The 23,179-nt window shown below is 54.7% G+C and overlaps 3 protein-coding genes across 4 annotated transcripts in view; 2 read left to right on the plus strand and 1 right to left on the minus strand.

The window, feature by feature from the left end:
• Positions 1-3,401, plus strand: part of Nploc4 (NPL4 homolog, ubiquitin recognition factor) — a 54,249-nt gene extending 50,848 nt beyond the window's left edge. Inside the window, exons 16-17 of the mRNA XM_034507047.2 lie at positions 330-432; positions 1,109-3,401. Coding sequence (XP_034362938.1) covers positions 330-432; positions 1,109-1,266 — 261 coding nt within the window. The 3' untranslated portion in view covers positions 1,267-3,401. The remainder of the gene's footprint in view (positions 1-329; positions 433-1,108) is intronic.
• Positions 3,402-4,903: 1,502 nt separating this feature from the next.
• On the plus strand, positions 4,904-14,639 carry Faap100 (FA core complex associated protein 100). Of its 2 annotated transcripts, XM_034504777.2 has the most exons (10): positions 4,904-5,123; positions 5,211-5,329; positions 6,030-6,988; positions 8,003-8,159; positions 8,903-9,672; positions 10,374-10,510; positions 11,447-11,563; positions 13,431-13,517; positions 13,797-13,931; positions 14,133-14,639. In XM_034504777.2, the coding sequence occupies exons 1-9, from the start codon at positions 4,959-4,961 to the stop codon at positions 13,926-13,928; spliced, it is 2,643 nt and encodes an 880-aa protein (XP_034360668.1). In that variant the 5' UTR covers positions 4,904-4,958; the 3' UTR covers positions 13,929-13,931; positions 14,133-14,639. The 2 variants fall into 2 exon arrangements, with proteins under 2 accessions (XP_034360668.1, XP_076791448.1); XM_076935333.1 differs by lacking the exon at positions 5,211-5,329 and having other exon boundaries at positions 4,982-5,123.
• A 1,408-nt stretch (positions 14,640-16,047) lies between these two features.
• On the minus strand, positions 16,048-22,901 carry Fscn2 (fascin actin-bundling protein 2, retinal). The gene is made up of 5 exons (XM_034504780.2): positions 21,813-22,901; positions 17,304-17,460; positions 16,796-16,917; positions 16,436-16,603; positions 16,048-16,314 (listed from the first exon to the last, which is right to left on the minus strand). The coding sequence occupies exons 1-5, from the start codon at positions 22,636-22,638 to the stop codon at positions 16,109-16,111; spliced, it is 1,479 nt and encodes a 492-aa protein (XP_034360671.1). The 5' UTR covers positions 22,639-22,901; the 3' UTR covers positions 16,048-16,108.
• Positions 22,902-23,179: the final 278 nt, after the last annotated feature.

Genomic DNA, 23,179 nt, shown 5'->3' on the forward strand with positions numbered 1-23,179 from the left:
GAGTTGCCCTTTTATTTTGCTGGCAGTACACACAAGGTAGTGCATACACCCCCAGCTAGGATGGATGGCGTGTTTACCACCCAGTACGATGTTCTGCATAAGGAACACTGGGTTTTCTGGCTGTGCTCAGCCTTCTGGATTCAGGGTCAGCCCTGCCATCTGAATACAAGGTGACAGGTCTAATGCATCTTGTATTTTGCAGTGACAGCTTCTGAGATTCTTTTTCAATTTTCTTTGAAAGATGTTATTGGTGTTAAGAGAAAAAAAATAGTAAGAGTGTTTTCTCCTCAATCAGAGCAGAATGCAACCCTCCTTGTGGCTTCTTGCAGGACAGTATCAGCCTGCTGCTAGAAGCCGTGAGGACCAGAAATGAGGAGCTAGCACAGACATGGAAAAAGTCTGAACAATGGGCCACCATTGAGCAGCTATGCAGTAAGTGTCTCTTTCCTACTACCAAGGGTCATAGTCAGAATATAGACTATGAGCTCTGTCGTTTATACACCGGACCTCTGACCCAGCTGCCTCTTTGGAGTGCTTGGGCAAAGGGACAGACATAGGTGGCAGCCTTGTTAACAGTTTGCAAAAGACAATGTAGGAATGTACTTTCATTCTTCAAGGAAATGGCAATTGAAACATAAAATACCATTGAATTGCTCATCAGAGTGCTAAAATGGAAAAAAAACAAAAAACCACAAACCTGACAGTATCAGGCACTGCAGAGAACATGGGGCAGGTTGGACTTGAACGCTACTTGGGAGTGGGTGCGAGTTTCTGAGGAAACTACACTACAGATACTGGGACTGGGATGAAACAGTCTCACTGTTGAACCTTTACCGGGGCAGAGGAAGATAGAAAGAAAGCCCACAAAGAGTTTATGTGAGTGTAAATCTGCACAGATGCTCACTGCAGGGGTGTGATGGTTCTCGCAAAAATACCTAGCAACAGGGGAGCAGACTTTAAGTGCAAGTAGGAAGGTGTTTGCTGACTGGAGCCAGAACAGTTGACGTGCTGACAGTTTGGGCTTCTGAGCTGCCCTGCCCCTACCATGCGGCTCTTAGGAGATGTCTTTTTCTGTGCAGACATGACGTATTCTCACTCTACCCTACAGGCACTGTTGGTGTGCAGCTCCCGGGCCTCCATGAGTTTGGTGCAGCTGGGGGCTCTACGCGTGCTGCTACCTCTGCCATGTGGGCCTGTCAGCACTGCACCTTCATGAACCAACCTGGCACAGGCCACTGCGAGATGTGCAGCCTCCCCCGGACCTAGGGCTCTGGGCCTCTGCTGTGTGGGACTGGGCCAGCCCAGCCCTCTCTGAAGTCTGGAGCGCCACATGTTCCCTAGGCCTGAAGCCCACAGCCCTGAAACAGTGGGGCCAGCTACCCTGGTGTTCCAGATATACTGAAGCGTCTCAGTGCAGATCTTGAAGAGAAAGAACCCCAGCTGCTGTGCTGGGGTGGAACAGAACCTCCCAACTGGAAAGGCAGAGCAGACCTGCCCAAGAGCACCCCACATGCCTCATTTAGTTAATAACGCCCCACTGTATTGGAGGGACTGAACACCTCTGACCAACCACCTGAAATTGGGGTGCAGAGGGTGCTGCTGTCACCCTGCTATCTTTCTTTCCTCTTGAGTTTTGTTTTCTGCCTTCCCACCTTCTCCCCAGTGTTTGGATGGATGTTCCTGGCTGTCTCTGTTCCCTTGATGTGGGGCTTTGTGCCTCCTCTGGGAGCATGTGTGGCTAGGGTGTGGTAGCCTTGGTCTGACATGCAGTGTAGTTGGTCCCTGCCCTTTACTTGCCTGAAATCAACAGTTATCAGTAATTCCCACCCAGGAAACTTTTATTTATTGTTTTTTTAAAGATAAAACTGCACAGATGGGAGTGAGAGATTTAACTCTGCTCTTTCCTCCTTCAGTGCAGCCCCTCTTGGGTGGTTAATTGGGCAGGAGGCCACAATCGTTTCTCCTCTGAAGCAAACCTCAGTGCCTGAGACTTTCCTGCCACGCTGTAGACAGTGGCAGTGGGTAGCATGGGTGGGTCATCAGAGCAGTAGAGGCTCTTGCCTGACAGTCAGCCCCTTCAAGTCTATGGGCAGCCCTGGAGTTCTGGTCCCGTCTCCTAGCACTGTTTCTTTACCCAGTGAGTCCCTGCACTATGGCCTTCTTGCGCAGTGCTGTGGCAGTTGAGAAAGCCTAGAAAGGGTGCCCATGTGACCACTGTGAGGCAGATAGAAACAGTCTCTGAGGGTCCTGTGTGGCTGTGTTGTGACAGCCCTTACCCAGGTAAGATACGGATATCTTGATGCCTCGTTGCCTTAATGAGAGCTAAGTCAACTGTCCTTCATCCTGGGAAAGGCATGCCAACTGTGGACTGCTGGGAGTCATGTGTGTCACTTTAGTAGAATGCACCCATGCTTCCTTCCGCATCTTTGGCCCTGTGGACAGAACGCTTGTTGATAGGTTATCGTGTGGCAGGGCTGGCCAGCACCCTTTGGTCTCACCTGGCATGAGATCTGAAGCTAAAGCCCTGGGACTGTGGAGCCATTGGGCTTGGTTTGGTATTGACAGGGTCATCCTGGAAGGTCAGGAGTGGTAGCAAGGCAAGCAAATCTCTCCAGCTATCTGCCAGCAGTATGTAGAGAAAGTACTGAGGGCTGTCTGATCTCCCTCCTGGTAGTGTCCCTGGCTAGGACTTCACATTTCTGGTTTTTTTTTTTTTTTTTTTTTTGGTCCCTAAGTCGGGTAGACTGGATGTTCTGGCATTTCTGTGTCTGCGATTTAGCTGTGTTTCTGATGCCAATCGTAGCACCGTTACTCATGCTGGGCAGGTGCTGGACAGCACAGACTCTGGAGACCTGTTTGCCACTGCTTATTCCCCCAGTCATCTTTGTCTACAAAGTTAATTACGTTCTCATGTTCTGGCATCCACGTAATTCCTGTTTTCTCTGACTTTTAGCTAAAGAAATTTTTGTGATTTCTCTGCTTATGGTTTTGAGTTACTCTTTGTTCAGTAATGCACTTTATTTTATTGTCCAAAGAGAAGCTAAAGCTACCAGCTTGGGGTGAGCCCTACAGAAGGTTCAGACCTGGGCAGCTCACCTACCTCCTCTTACATGGAGGTGGCCCTGGTCCCACCTCTAATCCCTACTGTCCTCAGGCACTACAACTCCAAAAGAGGTGCCTGTGAGCACACCCACCCAAGTGAACCCAGTGGCTGCCATGGTCCTCTTTAGGCTCAGAGATGGGGTCTAGCCCTGGCCTTGCTCTGACCAGCCTGCTCCTGGGACATGGGTGCTCCCGCTTCGGCTCTGCTTTGGGCTCATGGGTGTGCATTGGCTGGGTGTGGACTCTACTTCTTTGGCCCCAGCCCTGCAGTGGAACCTAATAAAAGCACCTGAAGCGATTGTCCTGCCCCCGGTGCATCGTTCCTGTGCCCAGACCACTGTCCGCCGGTGTGGCGTGTGTGTGTGTGTGTGTGTGTGTGTGTGTGTGTGTTGCCTTGTAAGGCACAGGGACAGTCTGAGTGTCAGAACCTGGTGTGCAGAAGATAGACTGAGGACGCTGCAGAGGAAGAACTCATCTCCCACTTGTTTCCATCCAAGGGGTCTTCAGAGCAGCCTGGGACCTGGGCTCAGATCTGTCCAGAGGCCACTCAGAAATGATAAAATAGGTTTTTGTTTTTATTTTCTTGCTTTTTTTTTTTTTTTTTTTTTTTTTTAATTTAGAGCTGGGTATGGTGGTCTGTGCCTTTATTCCCAGTACTCTGGAGGCACAAACAGGCTACGACTGTAAAATTACTTGTGGGCTGGGGGTGCAATTCTAGACAGGGCTTTTTGTTTTGTTTTAGTAAGCTTTGCTGTTCTGGAACTAGCGTTGTAGACCAGGCTGACCTTGAACTCACAGAGATCCACCTGCCTCTGCTTCCTGAGTGCTGGGATTAAAGGCATATACCACCTCACATCTTTTATTAGTGGCTTTTTTTTTCTATGTGCTTTTGTAGACATAAATAGCTCAATAAAAGATGTAGGAGCCCCTGGAGCTATTGGGGATTGTGAGCTCCCTATGTGGATGCTGGGAATTAAACTTGGGTCTTCCGTAAGAATAGTATGTGCTCTTAAGTGCTGAGCCATCTCTCTAGCCCCAGGATGGTTTGTCCACTGCAATTTTCAGATGAGCATTCTTTTAAGAGTCAAGGTTACCTAGGCTGGCCCCAAACTCAATTCAAGTATTCCTGCCTCAGCCTCCGGCGTAGCTGCCACTCCAGAAGCATAGGCAGTGGCATCTAGTTTCTGATGAGTGCTCTAGAAGAGTGGTGGTTACGTCATCTCGTACATGAGCCTTATTCAGAGTAGGATTCTCAGCCTGCTCCCTGTAGGACCTGCAAGTAGAGATATCGTTGAAGAAAATGTTAAAGTTTCGCTTAGACCCGGCTCATCAGGGTTCTCGGCATCCTCTGCTCTAGTTCAGAATCGCATCCTGCCGGAGTTCATGAGTGGAGGAAAGGCTCTTCTGGCTGGCTGGTCTGAAGCACATTTTTCCCTGATCAAGGGACTGAACAGTGTGCTAAGCCACCCTACTACAGCGAGCCCCTGCCATATGGGTGCTGCCCTCTCAGGTGCTGCATACAACCTTGCCCCAGAGCCACCTCTGCTCAACAGGTAGGTGAGCTGAGGCAAGGACCCTGACGTGAACCCGAGTAACTTGCAGGACTGCATTACACTGGGCCATCCTCCAGCTTTCCACCTCCCACTGTAAACTTGGCTCTTCGCTAAGCCAGTCCTTGCAGGGCGTTCCCGCCATCTAGCGGACCGCAGAGCAGCCGTCCCCGCCCCTGCAGCAGGCCCCGGCCACGCCCCCGCAGCGGCCGCTTTACGGCGGAGGCCGCGCCGCGCCGTGGGCGGCCGTAAAGCCTGGAGGCGGCACCGCCCCTCAAGGCTGAGCTCTGGCCCGGCGCCCGCAGGATGGCGGGCGCTTCCTCGCGCGTGCACTACCTGTCGGACTTCGGCTGCCCGCTCGGAGGCCGAGCGGCGGGGCAGCCGCATGTGCTGCGACATGAGGCGGAGGTCTTTTTGTCCACCGGGCGCGAACTCGTCTACGTGTATGACCATGAGGGCGGGCTGCTGACGGTGAGCGGCGGGCGGGCGGGCGGCGCCGTTCCGAGGTGAGCCGGGGCCGCGTGTGCCCTCGCCTGACCTCGCTCTCCTGGCGCCCAGGCGGTGTACCAGTTTCCCGACCAGGTATGGCACCTGCAGCTCCTGGCCGTCCGCAGGGCGCTCTACGTCCTGTGTGCCCGGACTGGCATCTACTGCCTGTCGTTGGACTCACTGGACAGGTGAGGGGCGTGGCCCCACGCGGCCCGGCAAGTGCACAAGTCGCGTCCCCAGGGAGGCCTGCTTTCATTCCCTCCTCCGAGCCTTGCGCGGTTTGCCCCGTAGTAGTCCTTTTGACGGCCACTGGCGACACGCTGGGGTTGGAGGCAGGGGACTGCGGTCTAGGCCATCCATTCCTGCACTTGGAACCCTCCGATACCTGTGCATCTGCAGGCGTGGCAGCAGAGTGTCTACTTCTATGAAGTACTTAGCTGTTGAGGCTCGGGTAGTGCAGCCAGAAGCACCACTGTCATTGCCCTCGGGTGCCTGGCAAGACCTCTTAGAAGTGGGTCTCAGAAAGAGGTGTCTCTGGCAAGTAGTGACAGCAAAAGCTTGTTGGCCATTGGCTTGTACTGGAAGAACTCAGCGTGCACAGCCCAGATACAGCCTCGATAGTAGTTCCCACACTGATAAGCTTTGTCTGCAGAGCTGTTTCCGGCTGATCCATGTGTCAAGTGGAGAGAGAGAGAGAGAGAGAGAGAGAGAGAGAGAGAGAGAGAGAGAGAGAGAGAGAGAGAGAGAGTGAGTGTGTGTGTGTGTCCCCTGCTGAATGGCCTGTGATGTCTCCTGCCTAGCCTACTCAGAGCAAGTCAGGTTATTGTTGTTGAACATGATGTGGGTCTGCCCCACCCAATACTGACTATGGTTCCATTGTTCCTGAAGGTCTGGGAGCCAGGCCTGTGAGGACAAAGAGGATGAGGCTCCCCCTTACCCTGTGATCCATGTGGACCCAGATGCCTGTGTCCTCCCTGACTCTACCCTCTGTGCCTTCACTGTGCTGGATGATATGCTGGTCACCCTGGCACAGGGCCCCACCCAGTGGAAGATGAAGCTGTTTGAGCATCCCTGTGAAGGGGAGGAGCCTCAGCCTGGAGTCCAGGTTGGGGAGGTGGAGCTGTCTACCTGCACCCCTCCAGGTGGGGTGCCAGGGAAGCCTACAGCCCCGTGCTTCCTGCCAGTGCTGTGTTGCGTGTTCCCACCAGACTTCAGGGCACCTCACAGTCACCCCCCCCAGGGCTGCGGGTGCCTCATGCTGGAGGAGGCCCTCTTTGGTCTACTCTTTGGAGTCGATGCCACCCTCCTGCAGTCCCCTGTGATCCTCTGTGGTCTCCCTGATGGCCAGCTTTGTTGTGTGGTCCTGAAGGCCTTGGTCACCTCTGGGTTAGCCCCTGGTGACCCAAAGGTTCTGGTCAAGATCCTCCACCACCTAGAGGAGCCTGTGATCTTCATTGGGGCTTTGAGGGCAGAGCCACACGAGGAGGAAGCAGCAAGAGAGTTGCTGCCTGGCGAGGATGTGCACGCTGACTGCCTAGTGGCCCTTGGTCACCAGGGCCGGACACTGGCCATCAAGGCCAGCTGGAGCGAGTCAGGGGATCTGGTGCCAGAGCTCCGTGAGTATTGCCTTCCCGGGCCTGTGCTCTGTGCCGCCTGTGGCAGGGATGGCCACTTGTACCACAGCACCCCCTCAGACCTCTGCATGGTAGACCTGACTCGGAGAGACAGTCCTTGGAATGCTGAAAAGCCAGACGGGGCCATAGGAGGTCTGCCCTCGGTGCTGTGCCCAGTCACCTTGAACATCTGCAGTGCCCTCGCTCTGTGTGTGACAGCAAGGGTGCCTACAGGTATGATCTGCCATTCGGCATCACAGGCTCCTCCTTGCCTTTCTGTTTGGCGAGACTTTTGCTAAGCCATCAGGTGTGGGGTTTCCTCATCAGGCTCACAGACCAGAAGTTCACTCACCCCGTCTTGGGGTCAAAGGACCTTGTATGTGTGTCCTCCCTGGGATTGGGCTGGGGCCCCTCAGTTGAGCAGCACAAGCATGTGGCTTGTGGGGTTGGTTTAAGAGCATCCCCCATAGCAGCACTCAAATTGGGTCAGGCCAAACCCCCACGTGTCCTCTGAGAGCTCGAGGAACCTGCTGCTGCTGTGTGGCCCGCTTATGAGCCAGTCAGAGGGTGTCTCAGAGCTCTCTATGGGGACTTCAGCTAAGTTTGCCTGACTCCGGCACAAGAGGAAGGCATCGCTCCCCTCCCCCAGTGTCTTCCCACTAAGATCAGCCAAGCATATATTAAAGCCTGTTCCAGAAAACATTTAACAGGAGGAAAAAAAAAATGCTTGGACAGAAAGACCCAGACCTCTTCAGGTGAGGGAGCGTGGCCTGAGACTAGGGTCCCTATGAACTGACTTCCAGCTACTAAACTGCCCACTTTGGAGTTCGTGTTAAGAGCTATGTTGGGTATAGGGAAGCAAGCAGACCCTTGGCGGGGCGGGGCAGCCGTACAGGGTGGACAGGCTAGAGATTGGGGGTGAGCAGAGCGCTCAGCCTCTGGGGCGCTTTGCTTTGGAAGGCTCAGCAGCCTTGCTCTGTGTGGCCTGTTGAAGGCTGTGACACATTACCCTTGTGTGGCCCCTCTTTGTCCTATCTGTGTGGACCAGTTGCCACCATGGCACCACCTCTGTGGTGCATCACCTTATGTAGGCACAGAGATCAGTATTCCCATCTCTGTCCAGACCCGTGGTATGTGTGGGCTTCACAGGCCTCCCCTCATCTCCTTTCTGGGGCTCAGAGCAAACAGCTCTGAGTATCTGGCAGCTGCTGCATACTTATGACCGGCCCTGCATGTGTCCATCATCAGGTAGCACGGAGCTCCTGGCCCTGTCTTCTAAAGGACGGCTGATTACCTGCAGTCTGGACTTGAACTCTAAGGCACCTGTGCCTGACAAGATGAGCGTGGCAAATGCAGGCCAGAAAATTAAGGAGCTGCTCGTGGACATCGGTGATGTCTCTGAGAGGTGAGCTGCAGGCTCTGGCTCAAGTAGAGCTTGTGCCCTGTCCTTAGGGGTCAGCATGCTGTGTGGAACTGACCCGGGCTAGGGAGGTTTTGGGTAACAACCATCTGTGTGGCTGTCTCTGCCTCTGTCTCCATCAGGAGCCAACATATTTGCACACAAATCCTCAGACGACAGGAGACCCCTTTCTTCCCTATGACAGAACCTAGAAATATTCTAATACCAATCCCTCGCCTGCTTCCGTGGACCCTCCTTAGAGGCCAGAGGGACCTGCTCTCAGCAAAGCTTCCAACACCAGACCCAAGGAGGACATCTTTCCCTGACCTGTCCCCCGGCCACCTTCAGTGCTCGTCCCTCTTGTCCCTCATGACTGTGAGCTTTATGGCCTTGTGACTTGAGGATATTCCCATAAGGCCTAGCACCCACTGTCACTGTGGAGTGTTGCAAAAGGAAAAAGGGGCCGATTGGGACATCTGAAGTGATCTCTGGGGTAGCGCAGCCCTAGTAGTCAAAGACCAGTTCAGTATCTCCAGCCCTACCTGCGATAGCCAAGAATAAAGATCAGGTCAAGCAACACCAAGTATCCTCCAGAGTATGCTGCAGATGTACTCCTTGGGCCTGGGAGCTGCTTGCATCCTCAGAGCTGGTGCTTGAACCATGGTCTGGTCCCTTTCCCCCAGGGAGTCTGCAGACACGGCTCCCTCTGCTGTGATCTTTCTCCTGGGTGTCATGACTGTCCTTTGCAGGGTGTCCTTCCTGAAAAAAGCTGTTGACCAGCGCAACAAGGCCATAACCAGTCTCAATGAGGCCATGAATGTGAGCTGCGCCCTGCTGTCCAGTCAGGAGGGTGATCGGCCCATCTCATGTTCCATCGCCACCTCCTGGAGCCGCCTGGAGATGCGAGACATGCTGATGGCCACCTGCACACTGGAGAATAACAGCAGCTTCAGCCTGGACCAGGGCTGGACCTTGTGTATTCAGGTGCTGACTAGTTCCTCTGCCTTAGACCTGGATGGGACCGGCTCAGCTTTCACGTACACCATCCCAGTGGACAGACTGGGCCCAGGCAGCCGGCGGGAAGTGACGCTGCCCCTGGGCCCTAGTGAGAGTGGTGTGCTCGACCTGCCTGTGACCATGTCCTGCTGGCTCTTCTACAGCCTCAGGGAGGTGGTGGGTGGGGCCCTGGCCCCCTCAGATCCTCTAGACGTCCCCTACCTGGAGAAGCTCCCTCTCAACCTTCCTAAGCAAGAAGGCGTCTGCCTGCCCCTGTGCAAGCGCACAGTGGACATGCTGCAGGGCCTGCGCTTTCCCGGGGTGACCTCGCACCCTGCACAGGCCCCCTGCGTGCCTGGCCCTGCCTGTGACGCTGTGGAAACTTTCCTGAGGACCTGCCAAGCCCCTGGCAGTGAGCCCGCCGGTGCCGCCTCCCTGCGGGCCAAGTACCTGCCTCCATCCACAGCCTCCATCAGGGTGTCTGCAGGCCTTCTCAGAGCAGCCCTGGAGGGCAGTCACGCAGGTTGGTGGAATGGCCGGCTTATCTTTGGCTTCAGGGCCCTACAGCCGGTGGAAGTAGGGTATCCCTTTCTCTCCCCGTGGCTCCTACAAGCCCCACTGCATCCAGACTACTGTTGGATCTTGTGTCATGTTGTCGTGTCATGGTCCTTTGTGAGTTCTCTTAAACTATGAGTAGGCACAACCTAAGCAGAGGCAGATGTCACTAGAGAGCAGCTTGGTAAGCTCTCACACACGGTGCGCCTTGGGGTCTCCAGGCCAAAAGCTGGTCTGTCAGAGTTCTGTCACAGCACTGGGCCTGGCTTTTGTTCCTGTGTGTGAAGAGTCATTTTTATTGTTTGGGGCTGCATCTATGGCAGAAGTGTCCTGGTCGTCAGTACCCCTGTCCTGCTCTCAATGGATGTTGGGTTGCGTATCTGGTTTCTGTCTGTCCTGGAGAGAGCTGCCACAGTCTGTCTGTCACAGCACTTCTGCCTGTGCACACAGAGCAGCTAGGACCTTGCCATGTGCCTCCCAGGATGACCTGAGTCCTGGGTCCATGACTTCCTGACAGTCTGTATTCCTCCCTGTCTGTTGTGTAACTAGCCTAGCTTCTGACTTGTTGAAGGGCTGTGAGCGTTTGGGACACTTAGGTAGCATTGGGAAAGGAGCATCTGCGGAAGCCGCACAGGTGCCTAAGCTCCAGCAGACGCCTCTCTCTTGCAGGTTTCCACCTGTGCAATGCTACCCTGCAGTGGCTCCTCGCTGAGAACGCTGCTGTGGATGTTGTGAGAGCTCAGGCCCTGTCTTCCATCCAGGGAATAGCCCCAGATGGAACTGATGTCAACCTCATCGTCCATGAGGCAAGCAGGGGCCACTCTGTTCTTGGGGAGACGGACCTCAGGGCTCACGGTCCTCAGTGGGTCCCTGGGACATTGCTTATGAAGGGTTACTTTAGCTGGCCTATCAGTGTCGAGAACCAGTCCTGTCTAACTGTATCCGGCATGGGTTCCCATTCTTGTGCACTGCTAGGTCACTGTGGACAGTGAATGCAGTAGCCATCCCAGGCTAGTACCAGCTAACTGTTGGACCACTAGAGGGCGATGCACTCCCTTCAAGTGAGCATCCATCCATCCCCCTACACACACACACACACACACGCCCCAACCGGACCTTTAAATCTTCCTAGCAGAGACTTTTGGAGACTAGCCCTGTCTGCCAAGAGCTGTGGGCCTCTACCCCCAGAGCTCAGGTCATGTCCTCTGAGCTCCTTAGCCCCATTGTCCACTGTACTTCCCCTTAAAGCCAGGCTGTGGCCAGCTTCTAAACCAGACAGTTCCTACGAACTGGCAGAGTAGGAACTGGCAGTAGTTACAGTTGGTGGACAGCGTCTGTGCTTATGGCCACATGGAGAAACCATTAGTTCCCTGGCCTTTCTGCAATCCCCAAGTTCTGGGTCTTATGCCACTGTGTGAAGAGAAAGCCATCCATGGTTAACACAGGACGACCCATCCATGGTTAACACAGTAAGAACCTCCTGGGAGGGGCTGAGATGCCCACAGACAGACTCCTCGGCTCCCTGTGTCAGGACCTCACTTCTTGGCATAGAGCCAAGTATAGCTTGGGTCTTGATGTGTCTCAGAATGAGGTGGGGCCTACAGGATTGGACTGTCATCCTGATACGGTTGTCCCCTGCAGGCAGGTTTCTCTAGTCAGCTCACCTTTAAAGTATAAAGAACAGTCCAGGCCGTGTACAGTCCAGACCGTGTTGCAGCTCCTCAAGGTCTCATATGTTGCAGGTAGCTGTGACTGATTTGAGCCCTGCAGGCCCCATCCAGGCTGTGGAGATCCAAGTGGAGAGCTCCTCTCTGGCCAACATGTGCAGGGTGCACCATGCCATCATCAGACGAATACAGGTACCATAGCCAGCAGGGGTGGGTTAGGGCTTCTGGAAGGAGGCTCTGAAGGCAGTAAGCCACTGCTGTCTGGGTTTCCTCTGTGGACCCACCCAACTGAGCAACACGGTACATAGCCATGTGAGCCCTCCCAGCAAACAGGACCCTCCCTTCCAGATGTCCCGTCAGCCCGTGTCACCCACGTTCAAAAAGGTCTGAGTCATGTCTGAAGTTTCTAGTCGTTTCTTGTCATGTCTGGGTCTGAGCCCCAGTAATGGATTTCAGGCCAATGTACCTAAGTGGGGAACAGCCAGGGAGGCCACATCATGGAGAAGCTACTTGAGCACTGTGCCTCTGGCCCACTCAGTTGAAGAGCTCCCCTGGTGCCTCAGGTGGCTGTCCAGATCAGCCGTCACCTGCTTGTGACTGGTGTGGCCCAGCCCCAAGGCAAGGTTTGCAGTTGGTTCTTGGCTGTAACCCTCTGCCCACCTTACCTGGGAACTTGACCCTGTGCAGTCTGTGCTGTTTCCCCTAAGAACCAGGACCTGACAGCTGACTACTCTGAATGGGGGGCCAGGTTGGAGGTGGTAGTGGTTTCAGTGCTGGAAGGCCAGCCCATGTGTCTCTGGCACAGGACTCCCAGGTGTGATCACCTGATGAAGTGAGTGACAGGCCATAAAACAGCTGCGGGCTTCATGCTACTGGGAGTTCAGTCTCCGAGGTATGGACTAGCAGGGGAGTCTCCAGGGACTTGTGGCCTTCTGCTCAAATATCCTATTATAAGGACACAGCCTCGTAGGATTAGGGCCAACCTGGTGACTATTCTGGTCGTCCTCAAAGACCCCATTTCAAAAAAGCTGCGTTCAGGGGACCTGGGGTTAGGAGTTGATGTGTGATCTCAAGTGGACACAGTTGATCCTTGATGAAGAATCACATGGTACAGCTGTCCTTGGGTAGCATTCAGAGCAGCTGCAGCCACACACCTCCATGGTTTAAGGACAGGACTCTGCCCACAGCCACTAGGGTCCTGTGGGATGTTAGCTTCCCCATAGGCAACACTCTCCAGGACACTGAGTGGATATTTGGGTTAGACAGGTCTCCCCCAGGGGGCTTTGCTCAGATCTGAAAAGGCCACCGGGTCCTTACCTTTCAGATCTCATAACATTTAACAAGTTAGCTGCCTTCAGAAGCAGGAGTGACTACCCAGCACCAAGTGAGCCTGCGCAGGCAATGAGAAAAACAGATCGGATTGGGGTGCTGCCTAAGTCCCAGCCCAACGCTTGTCTGAGCCACAGAAGGGAGATTTGGGTTTAGGCTAAAAAGGCTTTTTAAACCAGGTGTGGTGGTGCACACTTTTAATCCCAGCACTTGGGAGGTAGAGGCACACAGATCTCTGAGTTCGAGGACAGCCTAGTCTACAAAGCGAGTTCCAGGACAGCCAGGGCTACACAGAGAAACCCTGCCTCAAACAGACAAACAAAAGGGCTCTTTGATCAGTCCTAGTGGTATATCCCCAAATCCCAGAATTTGTTAGGTTGTGGCAGGAGAATCAGGAATTGAAGGGCACCCTAAATGACATGGCAAGCTTGAGGCCACCCTGGGCTACTTAAGGCCCTGACTTAAACTCCAGAAATGTCTTAATGACAGTTAGGTGGGAATTCCTGCTGCTCTGAAGAAAGTCCTGGTGAACAGGGTGGGAAACACTAGTGGATGAATGAGTGGGCTCTCCACAGGAGTCAGGCCCAGGTGAGCAGAAAAGCCAGGAGACAGAGAAGGAGTCACTACACTCCAAGGAGCATGAGGACCCTACCGTCTAGATTCGGGCACCTACTCTGGACACTGGGAAGCACTCTCCAGTAACACACACCCTTACCCTCATGTCCTCCAGACCATGGTCACAGAGCAAGCAGCCCGAGGCGCCAGCCCACCGGACCTCCGCATGCAGTATCTACAACAGATCCACGCCAATCACCAGGTAAGCCTCAGTGCCTGGGGCTGAGGAGTGTCCCCAGATGGCATGTAGCGGAAGACCGTACTCAGGCACCAGCCATGGGGGCTGCATTCTCTGAATGGGACCAGAATGTATAGGGTCATGTCTGTTTCCTGTTAGCCTGGCCACGCCCTTGTGGCTGTGTGTTACATATTTGAGGCTGTGTGGTCCCTTGCTCCTTTTTGGACTGCCCACTCCCTCCCCAGTATAAGATGCTCCTAGGTAGCGGCCTGGCCCGGGGCTGAGCTTGCTGCCTGCCCACAGGAACTGCTCCGTGAAGTGCAAGCCCTGCGTGAGCAGCTGTGCACGGAGGATGAGGTGGCCTCCTGCACCACAGCCCAGAAGCTCCTGAAGATTTACAAGCAGCTGCGTAACCCCAGCCTCGTCCTGTTGTGACCGGTAGGTCCTGGTCCTCCATCCACACCTGATCCAGTATGCTGACCTGGTGGTTTACCCAGAATGGAAAAGGATCCCTCGCTCAGGCAGCTATGCCTCCTGGGTAGTCAGGGAGGCAGGAAAAAGGGGATGTGGGGGACATAGGTTCAGGAATGTCTGAACCCACCAGGCTTTAATGCTTCATGCCTTCCTCCTTCCTGACAGCTGCTGGCCAGCTCCACATCACTGCGGGACACACTTGGGGCTTGCCTGGCAGCATCCCTCCACTGGAACCTCTGCACCCTGATGGGAAGTATCGTCACCCAAGTACTCAGGCCACGGAGACACAGGGTTTCTGGGGTTCAGACTTCCAAGTTTGGGACTGTTCTGCTGCTGACCCCAGCACACCCCAGGAGCGCTGACTGCCTGTCTGGGGCCACCAGGTGGCAGAGTGCTCACTGCAACCAAAGCACAAAGACCATGGGAGGACTCCCATTGATGCCAGCGGCACGGGCTGCCTCCAGCACTGTGCTGCTTTCAGCCCCATGTCCTTCCCAGCCTCCTCCTTCAGCTGGGCCCTGCCCGGCTGCTGGTGCTGTCGTTACCATGGGAGGGGAGGGGAGTGTGTCTGCAGAGCTCTGCCTGCTCCTGTTGTCTGTCTGTGAGGTGCTGTGCTGACAAGCTACCTTTCTGTGACGTTCCAGGTGTCCACTGAAGTTGACTTCACTTCTGCCCTCCGCCTCTGTTGTGCTCTATGCAGCTGGGTGGGCAACCCTTCCCAGCTTCCCTTTGCCCTTTGACCAAAGGACACTCCTCAGTGTCCAGGTACCCTCCACCAAGGCTTCTGTGGCTATTTGAGGCCAAAGATCTGCCCTTCAAGGTCTGGCCAGACTGAGGCTACTGGCTCCTGCCACACTCACCTCCCGGGCATTTACTTGGGAGTCTGTCCATCCTACAGGACAAAGTTCTCCATAGAGGCAGTTAGGATGTTGAATAGGCCCACTCTAGACACCACCTTGAGTCTATACAAGGCTGGCTTTTGTAATAAGGTGCTCATTCCCAGGATTGTCAGCTTACCTTGGCCCCTAGCAGGCCCTGTCCACAGCTTGTCCCCAAGGCTACTCTTGCCATCTCCCAAGTAAGAGCCTCGGGCTCCTTTATGTAGTGTGCTCTCAACAAGTTAGAGAGGCTGGGTCAACCCACAGGACGTAAAGGGCCCGCCTTGGAAAAGGGACATGTCTGCTAGGCTGCACTGGCTTCAGTTTCTGTCAGAGTTGACATTTTCTAGTGTCCCCTACTTGCTGTTCTACCCCCCAGAGATTGAGAGGCTCCTCTCAGTGACTGGTGCTGATGCTGTCCTACCTCAGCCTTACCAGGACACAGACCTGCATCTGGGCTTTGGCCTGTTGCCCTGAGCACTGGCTGAGTTAGTAGAGCTCACTACTTAGGTGGCTGCCAGAATAGAAGAAATGCTGGTCTTAGCTGGAGAGTCACACTTGACATGTCATCATGGAAAAATAGTGACCGTTATTCCAGCTGGGACACAGGTGTTCGGCACCTGTGTGATGTCCCTGTACACACCAGGTATGCCTGACATCAGGAACCCTGCAGACCATGGACCACCTGGGCTCACAGACAAGATTCTGAGACCTGGCCCACTCTGGGAGTTGATAGGGATATTCCCTGACATGTGTCCCTGGTCACTTGGGGTAAGCCAAGGGCAGTCCTAACAGTGAGGGTGTGCGTCTGGCCATCACTTCCTTTCCAGCTTCCTGCCTTCCCTGCCAGCTCTGCATTGCTCTTGAGGCCAGCACATGCTCCCTGGCTTAGGCTTGCAACTTCATGGGTCTCCTTTGCCCTCAGTTGTGGACTTTGAGCCCCAAGTCAGCCAAGGTTAGAGGGGCCTTTCTCAGTCTCTGACCCAAAGCCTAGCAACAGCTGGGGCAAGATGGGTGAGGGGGCAGAAGACAGCCCTCACCTCTAACCATGGCCCTTGCCCTAGATTATAGGCGAAGGGGAGAGACTTGGACAGACTGCGGGCTTTCCCAGGGGCAGAGCTCGAGTGCCAAGCAGAGGGGACTTCGTGACTCCAGGGTGCATACTCTTCCCACTACTAGGCTGGGCAGCTTGAGCCCACAGCAACTCTGCAACAAAGGTTTAATGCTGGGTCACGGGCTCTGGGGTCAGCCCCCTGTGAGTCCTCAATATTCCCAGAGAGCTTCCCCCATAGGCAGGTCTGCGTCAGCACGCAGCAGCCCTGAGGCACCTCCACGCAGGTACTTGCCACTGAGGGCACGGATGGCCAAACGGCCACGCTCTCTGAACTCGAAGAGGAAATCCTCCGCCAAGTCACCATCGCTGCACACGCTTCCATGGCTGCCAGTGTACCAGAACCCACCGCCGCGGCCTGGGGGCAAGGCTGAAGGTTAGCAGGCCCCCACACCGAGCCTCCCAGAGCCAAGGCTGAAGGTTAGCAGGCCCCACACACCGAGCCTCCCAGAGCCTCCCTGCACTTTTCTTTCCCGCACCTCGGATCTGATAGGCGCCATCCCTGAAGCTCAGGTGGAAGACATCGTAGGTGGACCGGTTGGTGTCCAGCTGGTTGGAGCCTCGGCGGTGACATACAAAGCCATCCAGGCCACGCAGCACCAGGATGGGTCGGTTGATGAGTTTAAGGATGAACAGCTCGTCCTCACCTGCAGAAGAGGGCGCTGTGGACCGACTACTCCCCACACCTGTCCTTTCCAGGCCACGGATCTGGGGGTCCAGGTGTGCCACTGCCTAGTGTGCTACTGTGGCAAGGGACCTAGCACCACCACAGAAACAGTGTCCTAATGTAGAAAGTGTTAAGGAGGTGCCCCAACTTACGGAAGGCAGGGAATGCTCACCCACAAAGTCACTGATGGCGGCCAGCTGCCCGTTTTTCTTCATGCACACATAACGCCCATTGCTGGCTTTAAGTGCCACCCGCCGGCCATGCCATTCCATTTCAAACATGGTGTTGGCAGAACTGTGGGGGGGGGGGGAAGATCTCAGAGAGAGAGGTGCAGAGTTTGCCTCTCTAATCCTTCTTGGGTTCCAGGTGGAACCGAAGCCTGTCCTCCACAGAAGTACCCATCAGCAGTAGGAGCGACTCCCCACTCCAGTGAGCGTTGTCTGCTGATGGGGCTGCTATTCTCAAGGCTGAGGCTGTGATCAGGCTGCTGGTGGAGGTGACGACCGAAGTGACCGTGGTCACCAGGTGTGGTGGCACAAAACAATCCCAGCAGAGGCGGATCTCTGGGTTGGAATCTATGTTCCAAGCCATCCAACAAGGCTACATAGCCTTCTCTCAAAACAAAACCAAAAAGGTTACAGTGGTGGGGATGATGGGGTGAAGGTGACAGAGACACTCACACTTGTGTGGCCGTGGCCTGAATGCCCCCATGAGTGACCAAGGTCCAGTAGCCCCCAGTGCTGGTGTAGAAAGTACACTTCTTTGTTTCCTGGTCAATTTGCATCAGGAATGTCTCGTGATCCAGTTCTTCATCCTGATTGGCTGAGACATTGATTCCTGGAGGGAGAAGACAGTGAAGCTCCTTACACCTCTCCTGGGAGACAAGAGATGGGGAAGCATGCTTTGGGTACCATGAAGGCCGAAAGAGTCTCGGCTAGCGCACTCTCCTCTTTAGATTTTGAAGCCATCTGTCAGAGGCTGCCCCAGGACGGTCAGGTACCAGCGCCCTCACACATGGCCTCCAAGGACGGATTCTTAACCCAGCTCTTCCCACACTCCCTGAGACAGAACCTTTCGTGCTGGCAAATCCCCATTCTGCTAATCAGCAAGTAATCTGCTTGTTCCTGCTCTCTGGACAAAGGATTTACAGTGGTTTCTATTTATAACTCACCCATAGGCTGTCAGGTGGGGTCTCTGACCTTCCCTGAGGTGACTTAGATCATAAGCAGTGACTGGTAACCAGCCCATTCCCCACACATACACTTGAGTCTCTGGGGAGAGCAGGGTGCCCAGGGCCTGCATAGTGTTCCTGTAATGCAGACAGCCAGGACAACTGTGCCGTGGCCTGGCTCAGCATGCAAGCCCTGAAACAAGCTCAGGATTGTCCCATAAGCGCCGGCTCCCTCCTACGAACTGCATCAGTTTCTATGGCAACTGGTAATTCTTGAATAGTGTGGCAGATAGAGCCCTCAAGATCCTTGGGGCTCAGGGTGTAACAATAGGAGGTGGGGGACAGAGCCTGAAGGTCAGGCCACATCTGAGCCAAACTTGCAGAAGTGGGGAACAACCAAACAGTGCCCCTAGTGGAGAGGCTGAAGTGTGCTGCCCTTTTCTAGCTCCCAAAGGCCATGGCCAGGTCCCCTCACACCGAAGATCACTGCTCCCTGGAGGAAGAGCAGCTGGCACAGCCCCAGGAAGGGGCCCACTCAGGCCAGAGAGGAAGTCCGATCCCCTAGCACTGGAGTTACAGGCAGTTGTGAGCTGCCATGTGAGTGCTGGGAATTGAACGTCGGTCTTCTGGAGGAGCAGCCAGTGCTCTTAACCACTGAGCCATCGCTTAAGACCCAGGCCCAGCCGGGCGGTGGTGGCGCATGCCTTTAATCCCAGCACTTGGGAGGCAGAGGCAGGCGGATTTCTGAGTTCGAGGCCAGCCTGGTCTACAGAGTGAGTTCCAGGACAGCCAGGACTACACAGAGAAACCCTGTCTCAAAAAAAAAAAAAAGACCCGGGCCCAACAGTCTTTTACTGTTCCTACCTCTGCCAACTCCATCATTGCAGCAACAAATAATAAATTGAGTGGTGGAACCAAGGACAGCCCTCAGCTTTGTGTACTGTACTGGGCCTCATGTGAGAAGACAGTGGGATTCTGGGTAGTGTCTCATATGGAGGTATGCTATAGACTACAAGAAAAGTTCCATCCTAACAAAGATTCCTGCAGGGACAGAAGGCAGAGCCAGGACAGGGGACCTTAGCTGGGCATGCCAACTAGCACCATCCATCGACTTCACCCACTTCACTCCATCACACAGGCCAAGATGCTGTGTCCCACATCAAGGCTCCTGCATCTGCGACAGCGTCTACATGCACTTTCTCCTTCACAATCACCTGCTTGTAGGGAACTCACCTGGCAGTGGGAGGGGCATAGAATCCAGAATGATCTGGAGGAGTGTGAGGTGTGTCCCCTAGGATTCAGGAAAGGGGTCGAGTCGGTCTGTTCCTGGCAGAAACAAATGCTCACAGCTGAGCTGTGTGTCAGCCCTACAGCGCCAGTGGATGCAGACAGGCAGATGCTAGCAAAGAAACCCAGTACCGAAACTACAAAGTGGTTGCTCCTAGGCGGCTCCTGACTAGAGGACAAGTCTGGGACCATCCCTTCAGGTGACCAGACCAAGATGAGCTGCTACTCAGCAGGTGCTGTGTTGGCCAGGACAAACACCCAAATGACCTCTCCAGCTTCCTTGAGCCGAGTGTCACTTCCACCCCAACACAAAGCCCTACCGGACACCAATCCCAAGGTGGGAACCACTGGCAGGCATCTCAGCCCCAGTAACGGAAGACTCAAGCCCAGTGTGCTTTTACTTTCAGCGTTCCTAGCAGGAGATTCTCCCAGCAAAGGAATAGAATCACATACAGTGTGGTCAAGAGCTTGGCAGAGGCGGCATACACCTCTGATCCTAGTAGGCAGAAGCAGGCACATCTCTAGAATGGAGTTCAGCCTGGTCTACTCAGCAAGTTCCAGGACAGCCAGAGCCACACAGAGAAACCCTGTCTCAAATTAAAAAAAAAAAAAAAACAGGCTGAAAGAGGCCAGTTGGGTGGCTCAGCAAGATAAGGTGCTTGCCTGAACACCTATGGTCAGAGATTGATCCCTGGATATAAACGTGGAAGGAAAAACGGACACCACAGAGTTGTCCTTTGACCTCTACAAGTGTGCTGAGGTATGTGTGTGCCCACATGTCACACACACACTAATAAGTTTTATTTTTTTTTTTTTCAAGACGGGGCCTTACTAGGCAGCTCTGGCTTTCCTGGAATTCACTATGGCTGGCTCAGAGATCCGCCTGTCCCTGCCTTGCAAGTGCTGGGACTAAAGGTATGCATCACTGTCTCCAGCTAGTTCTTGTTTATTACTATTATTTAAGAGACTGAAAAGTGGGCTGCAGAGATGGCTCAGGCTTTAAGAGCACTTACTATCCTTGCAGAGGACCTGAGTTTTGTTCCCAGCACCCTTACCGGGCGGGCTCCAGAGGAGCCAACACCCTCTTCTGGCTTCTGTGGGCACCTGTATTCACATGTGAGTACCCTACAGTACCCTGCACGCACACATGCACATCATGTTTTTAAAGGCTGAAGAGAGCAATCCACGCAGCCACTATCCTACCCAGCTCCATGACTGTCAGATCCACCATCTTTTTTTTTCTTCCGTGTTGAGAATGGAACTCAGTGTTGTATACACTAGACAAGTGCTAGCCACTGAGTTATCTCCTCAGCCCACATCCCACCACCACCACCACCACCGTCAGCGTCACAGCTTCTCACTACCACCGTCACCATCACAGCTTTACCCCCTCTCCATCACCATCTTCACCACCTCAACCACTTTCCCCCAACATCACTAACACCCCCACCAAGCCCCAGTATGGCCGGCCAGCTGGCAGCACAGACACTGTTAACACCTTGCTTGAGTCTGTTATAGGCTGTTTGTTACAATCAGTGTCTAGCACCCCGCCTCCTCCAGGAAGCACTCCATCATGCTGTCCCGGCTAGCTTGCTTGACTAAGGCCTGCACACATTTTGGCCTTCCCCAGGCCAGGCAGTATGGCTGGACCACAGGGCTGGTAACTCCAATGCCTGTTACTACCTCAGACTGACCTAAAGGCTGTGGCTGCAGATGCAGGTTCTTCTGAGCAGTCTGGCCTCCCATGTGGGTGTTACTGACCATCTGGATAGGACGTAAGATGCCCAGGGAGACTGGACATGTATGTGCTGCTATAGCAGTGGGCAGGGTCACAACAGGCACACGGGGGCTGCTGTTTCTCAGGCAAGTGCTGGTGTAAAAGGGTCTGAGTGAGGAAGGAGGAACGTTTTTGTCTCACCTCTCCATTCAACCGAGCTCAGAGCACTCAGGACAAGGTCTATCTGGGAAGCCTGGGGTACATGAGAGCACTCAGGGCAAGGTCTATCTGGACAGCCTGGGGTACATGAGAGCACTCAAGGCAAGGTCTATCTGGGCAGCCTGGGGTACATGAGAGCACTCAAGGCAAGGTCTATCTGGGCACCCTGGGGTACATGAGCCCAGAGCCCAAAATGGAAGCAACTGTTCCTTCTGGCCTGAGCAAGACTCTTGGCTTCTTCACAGGGCAGTAGGAACACTGTGTTTACCTCAGACCGCTCAGGTGTCACACAAGTGACCAGTGGCCAGTAAATAACAAAAACCAAGCCACACCCCATGGGTTGAAATGGCACCTTCCCCTTAGAAGCACAGGTCCTAGGCAAGGCTGCCTTAGCCGTGTCTTACACTGAGGATAACAGTGAAGCCTCATTCTTGGGGTCCCACAAGTATGTCCAAGTGGTTTCTGTTTGCCCTGCCCTCGTCCCTCATCTCCCCCAAAGATGAGAAAGTGGGGGTGGCCCAAGAGCAAATGTGTCAGCCCCCCAGCCTGCTTCCCACCACCCCCATATTCTGCCTTTGCCTCGCTGCATCTCTCCAGTCTTAGAGGCAGACACTCTAGCAGACAACACATCCAGCTGATCCTCTCCAGACGTCTAGAGAGTGACAAGGACTCCTGAAGCCATCAGCCCCACATACACTGTGTACAAAAACACCCATCTCCAATGTACAGCGCCCCCAAACCCAGCATGTGTCAGGTGTATGCACACACCACACAATGACCGCTGCCCTGCCCTACCTTGCCTCACAGAGACGTAGCGGCGGTTGGCAGCTACCAGCACCACCTGTGGGTGACTCTGCTCCAGGTCGAAGAGTTCATCCTTGCCGGGCCTCGTGTTGCGGCCAGCCCTGAGCGTGCCGGCAGGCCCCACGGGTGCCAGGTATCGGCCGTCACAGTCCTTGAAGGCCAGCTTGCCTGCCTTGAACTCCAGTGTGTAGCAGGCATGGGCTTCAGGCTCCCAGACAAGGCGGCCATCACTGCGAAGGTAGCGGCTGTCATAAGACTTGAGGCAGTACCGCCTGCTCTGGAAAATGAGGGTGACTAGTGCATCCACACCCCACGGCATGTCGCCATCTGTTGCCATCTCATCCTCCTGAAGGCACAGGTGCACGTAGCGCCGACGGCTCACGCTCAGCAGATGAGCCTGTGGGTGGATGGCCAGGTGCACAGTCCACAGCTCTGCCGGGGAGACGGCTGTGGCAAAGCAGGACAGTCGGTCCTCAGTGCCACCAAAGAAGCGGCCGTGTGGCTCTGACTGTAACACCCAGCGCCCATCGGACTGTGGCAAGACCAGGAAGCGGCAGTCGCGGCCTGGCTGATCCATTTCACAGGCCACACGGCCGTCTTCTTCTGCTGACAGGTAGCGGCCCAGGTGGCTGCTGCGGAACAGCACAGCGGTGCCCTGCCCCGGGTCAGGCTCCAGGACCCACATCTGCTTCCTCTTGAGGCTGGCAGCCGAAGCGTTGACCTTGAAGCCGAAGCTCTCTGCTGTCAGGTAGCGGTCGGCATCATTAACAAGGCCAAACTGGATTTTCAGTACCTGGTGCAAGCCGTTGGTTGGCATCTTTGAGGCTAGCCACGTTGCTTCAGGGGCCCAGGAAGCTCTGAGTGTTGAGGGGGCCTGTAGCCCCCCCCAAGGCCCAGATCTGTTTATTTGGCCCTTGGCTCCCAAGCCTAGCCAGCAACATGGACACTACCTGCTCCAGTGCTGCCTTCCCTCTGTCTTGTGGCCTCGGCCACCCAGGCAGATCTTACATGGCCAGCGGGCAGCCGAGGGCGGGTGAGGGGGGCGGATCAGAAATGCACTGGCTTAGGAGCAGAAGCCACCTTGCCTTACCCCCAGCTTGGATTTCAGTGGCTCCTGGATAGCACCAAGTCCAGAGTCAATGCCCAGCAGGACAAGAGCAAGGCTGACCACTTCCTTGTCCCCTCACCCACAGCTACCTGGGTCCCGTGCCCTATAAACTGTAGATTCCACAGTTCTCAGTCTCTCTTCTTACTGCCTATTGCTTCAGGCTTCCCAGTCCACAGCTCAGACCCCGAGTCCAGCCCAGCTCTTTCCCAAGGTAGAAAAAGCAGCCCAGTGGAAAACTCACAGCAGGGTG

This window comes from Arvicanthis niloticus, chromosome 6 (assembly GCF_011762505.2).
Source record: "Arvicanthis niloticus isolate mArvNil1 chromosome 6, mArvNil1.pat.X, whole genome shotgun sequence".
Taxonomy (NCBI): domain Eukaryota; kingdom Metazoa; phylum Chordata; class Mammalia; order Rodentia; family Muridae; genus Arvicanthis; species Arvicanthis niloticus.

Excerpts from the sequence above, each read along its gene's own strand:
- Fscn2 (XM_034504780.2), bottom strand. The coding sequence starts at position 22,638 with ATGCCAACCAACGGCTTGCACCAGGTACTGAAAATCCAGTTTGGCCTT. Across the intron at positions 17,461-21,812 it reads CTACGTCTCTGTGAGGCAAG|GAATCAATGTCTCAGCCAAT; the intron begins GTAGGGCAGGGC and ends TTCTCCCTCCAG. Across the intron at positions 16,604-16,795 it reads CGCCATCAGTGACTTTGTGG|GTGAGGACGAGCTGTTCATC; the intron begins GTGAGCATTCCC and ends CCTCTTCTGCAG.
- Faap100 (XM_034504777.2), top strand. The coding sequence starts at position 4,959 with ATGGCGGGCGCTTCCTCGCGCGTGCACTACCTGTCGGACTTCGGCTGC. Across the intron at positions 8,160-8,902 it reads ATCGGTGATGTCTCTGAGAG|GGTGTCCTTCCTGAAAAAAG; the intron begins GTGAGCTGCAGG and ends TGTCCTTTGCAG. Across the intron at positions 10,511-11,446 it reads TCAACCTCATCGTCCATGAG|GTAGCTGTGACTGATTTGAG; the intron begins GCAAGCAGGGGC and ends CATATGTTGCAG.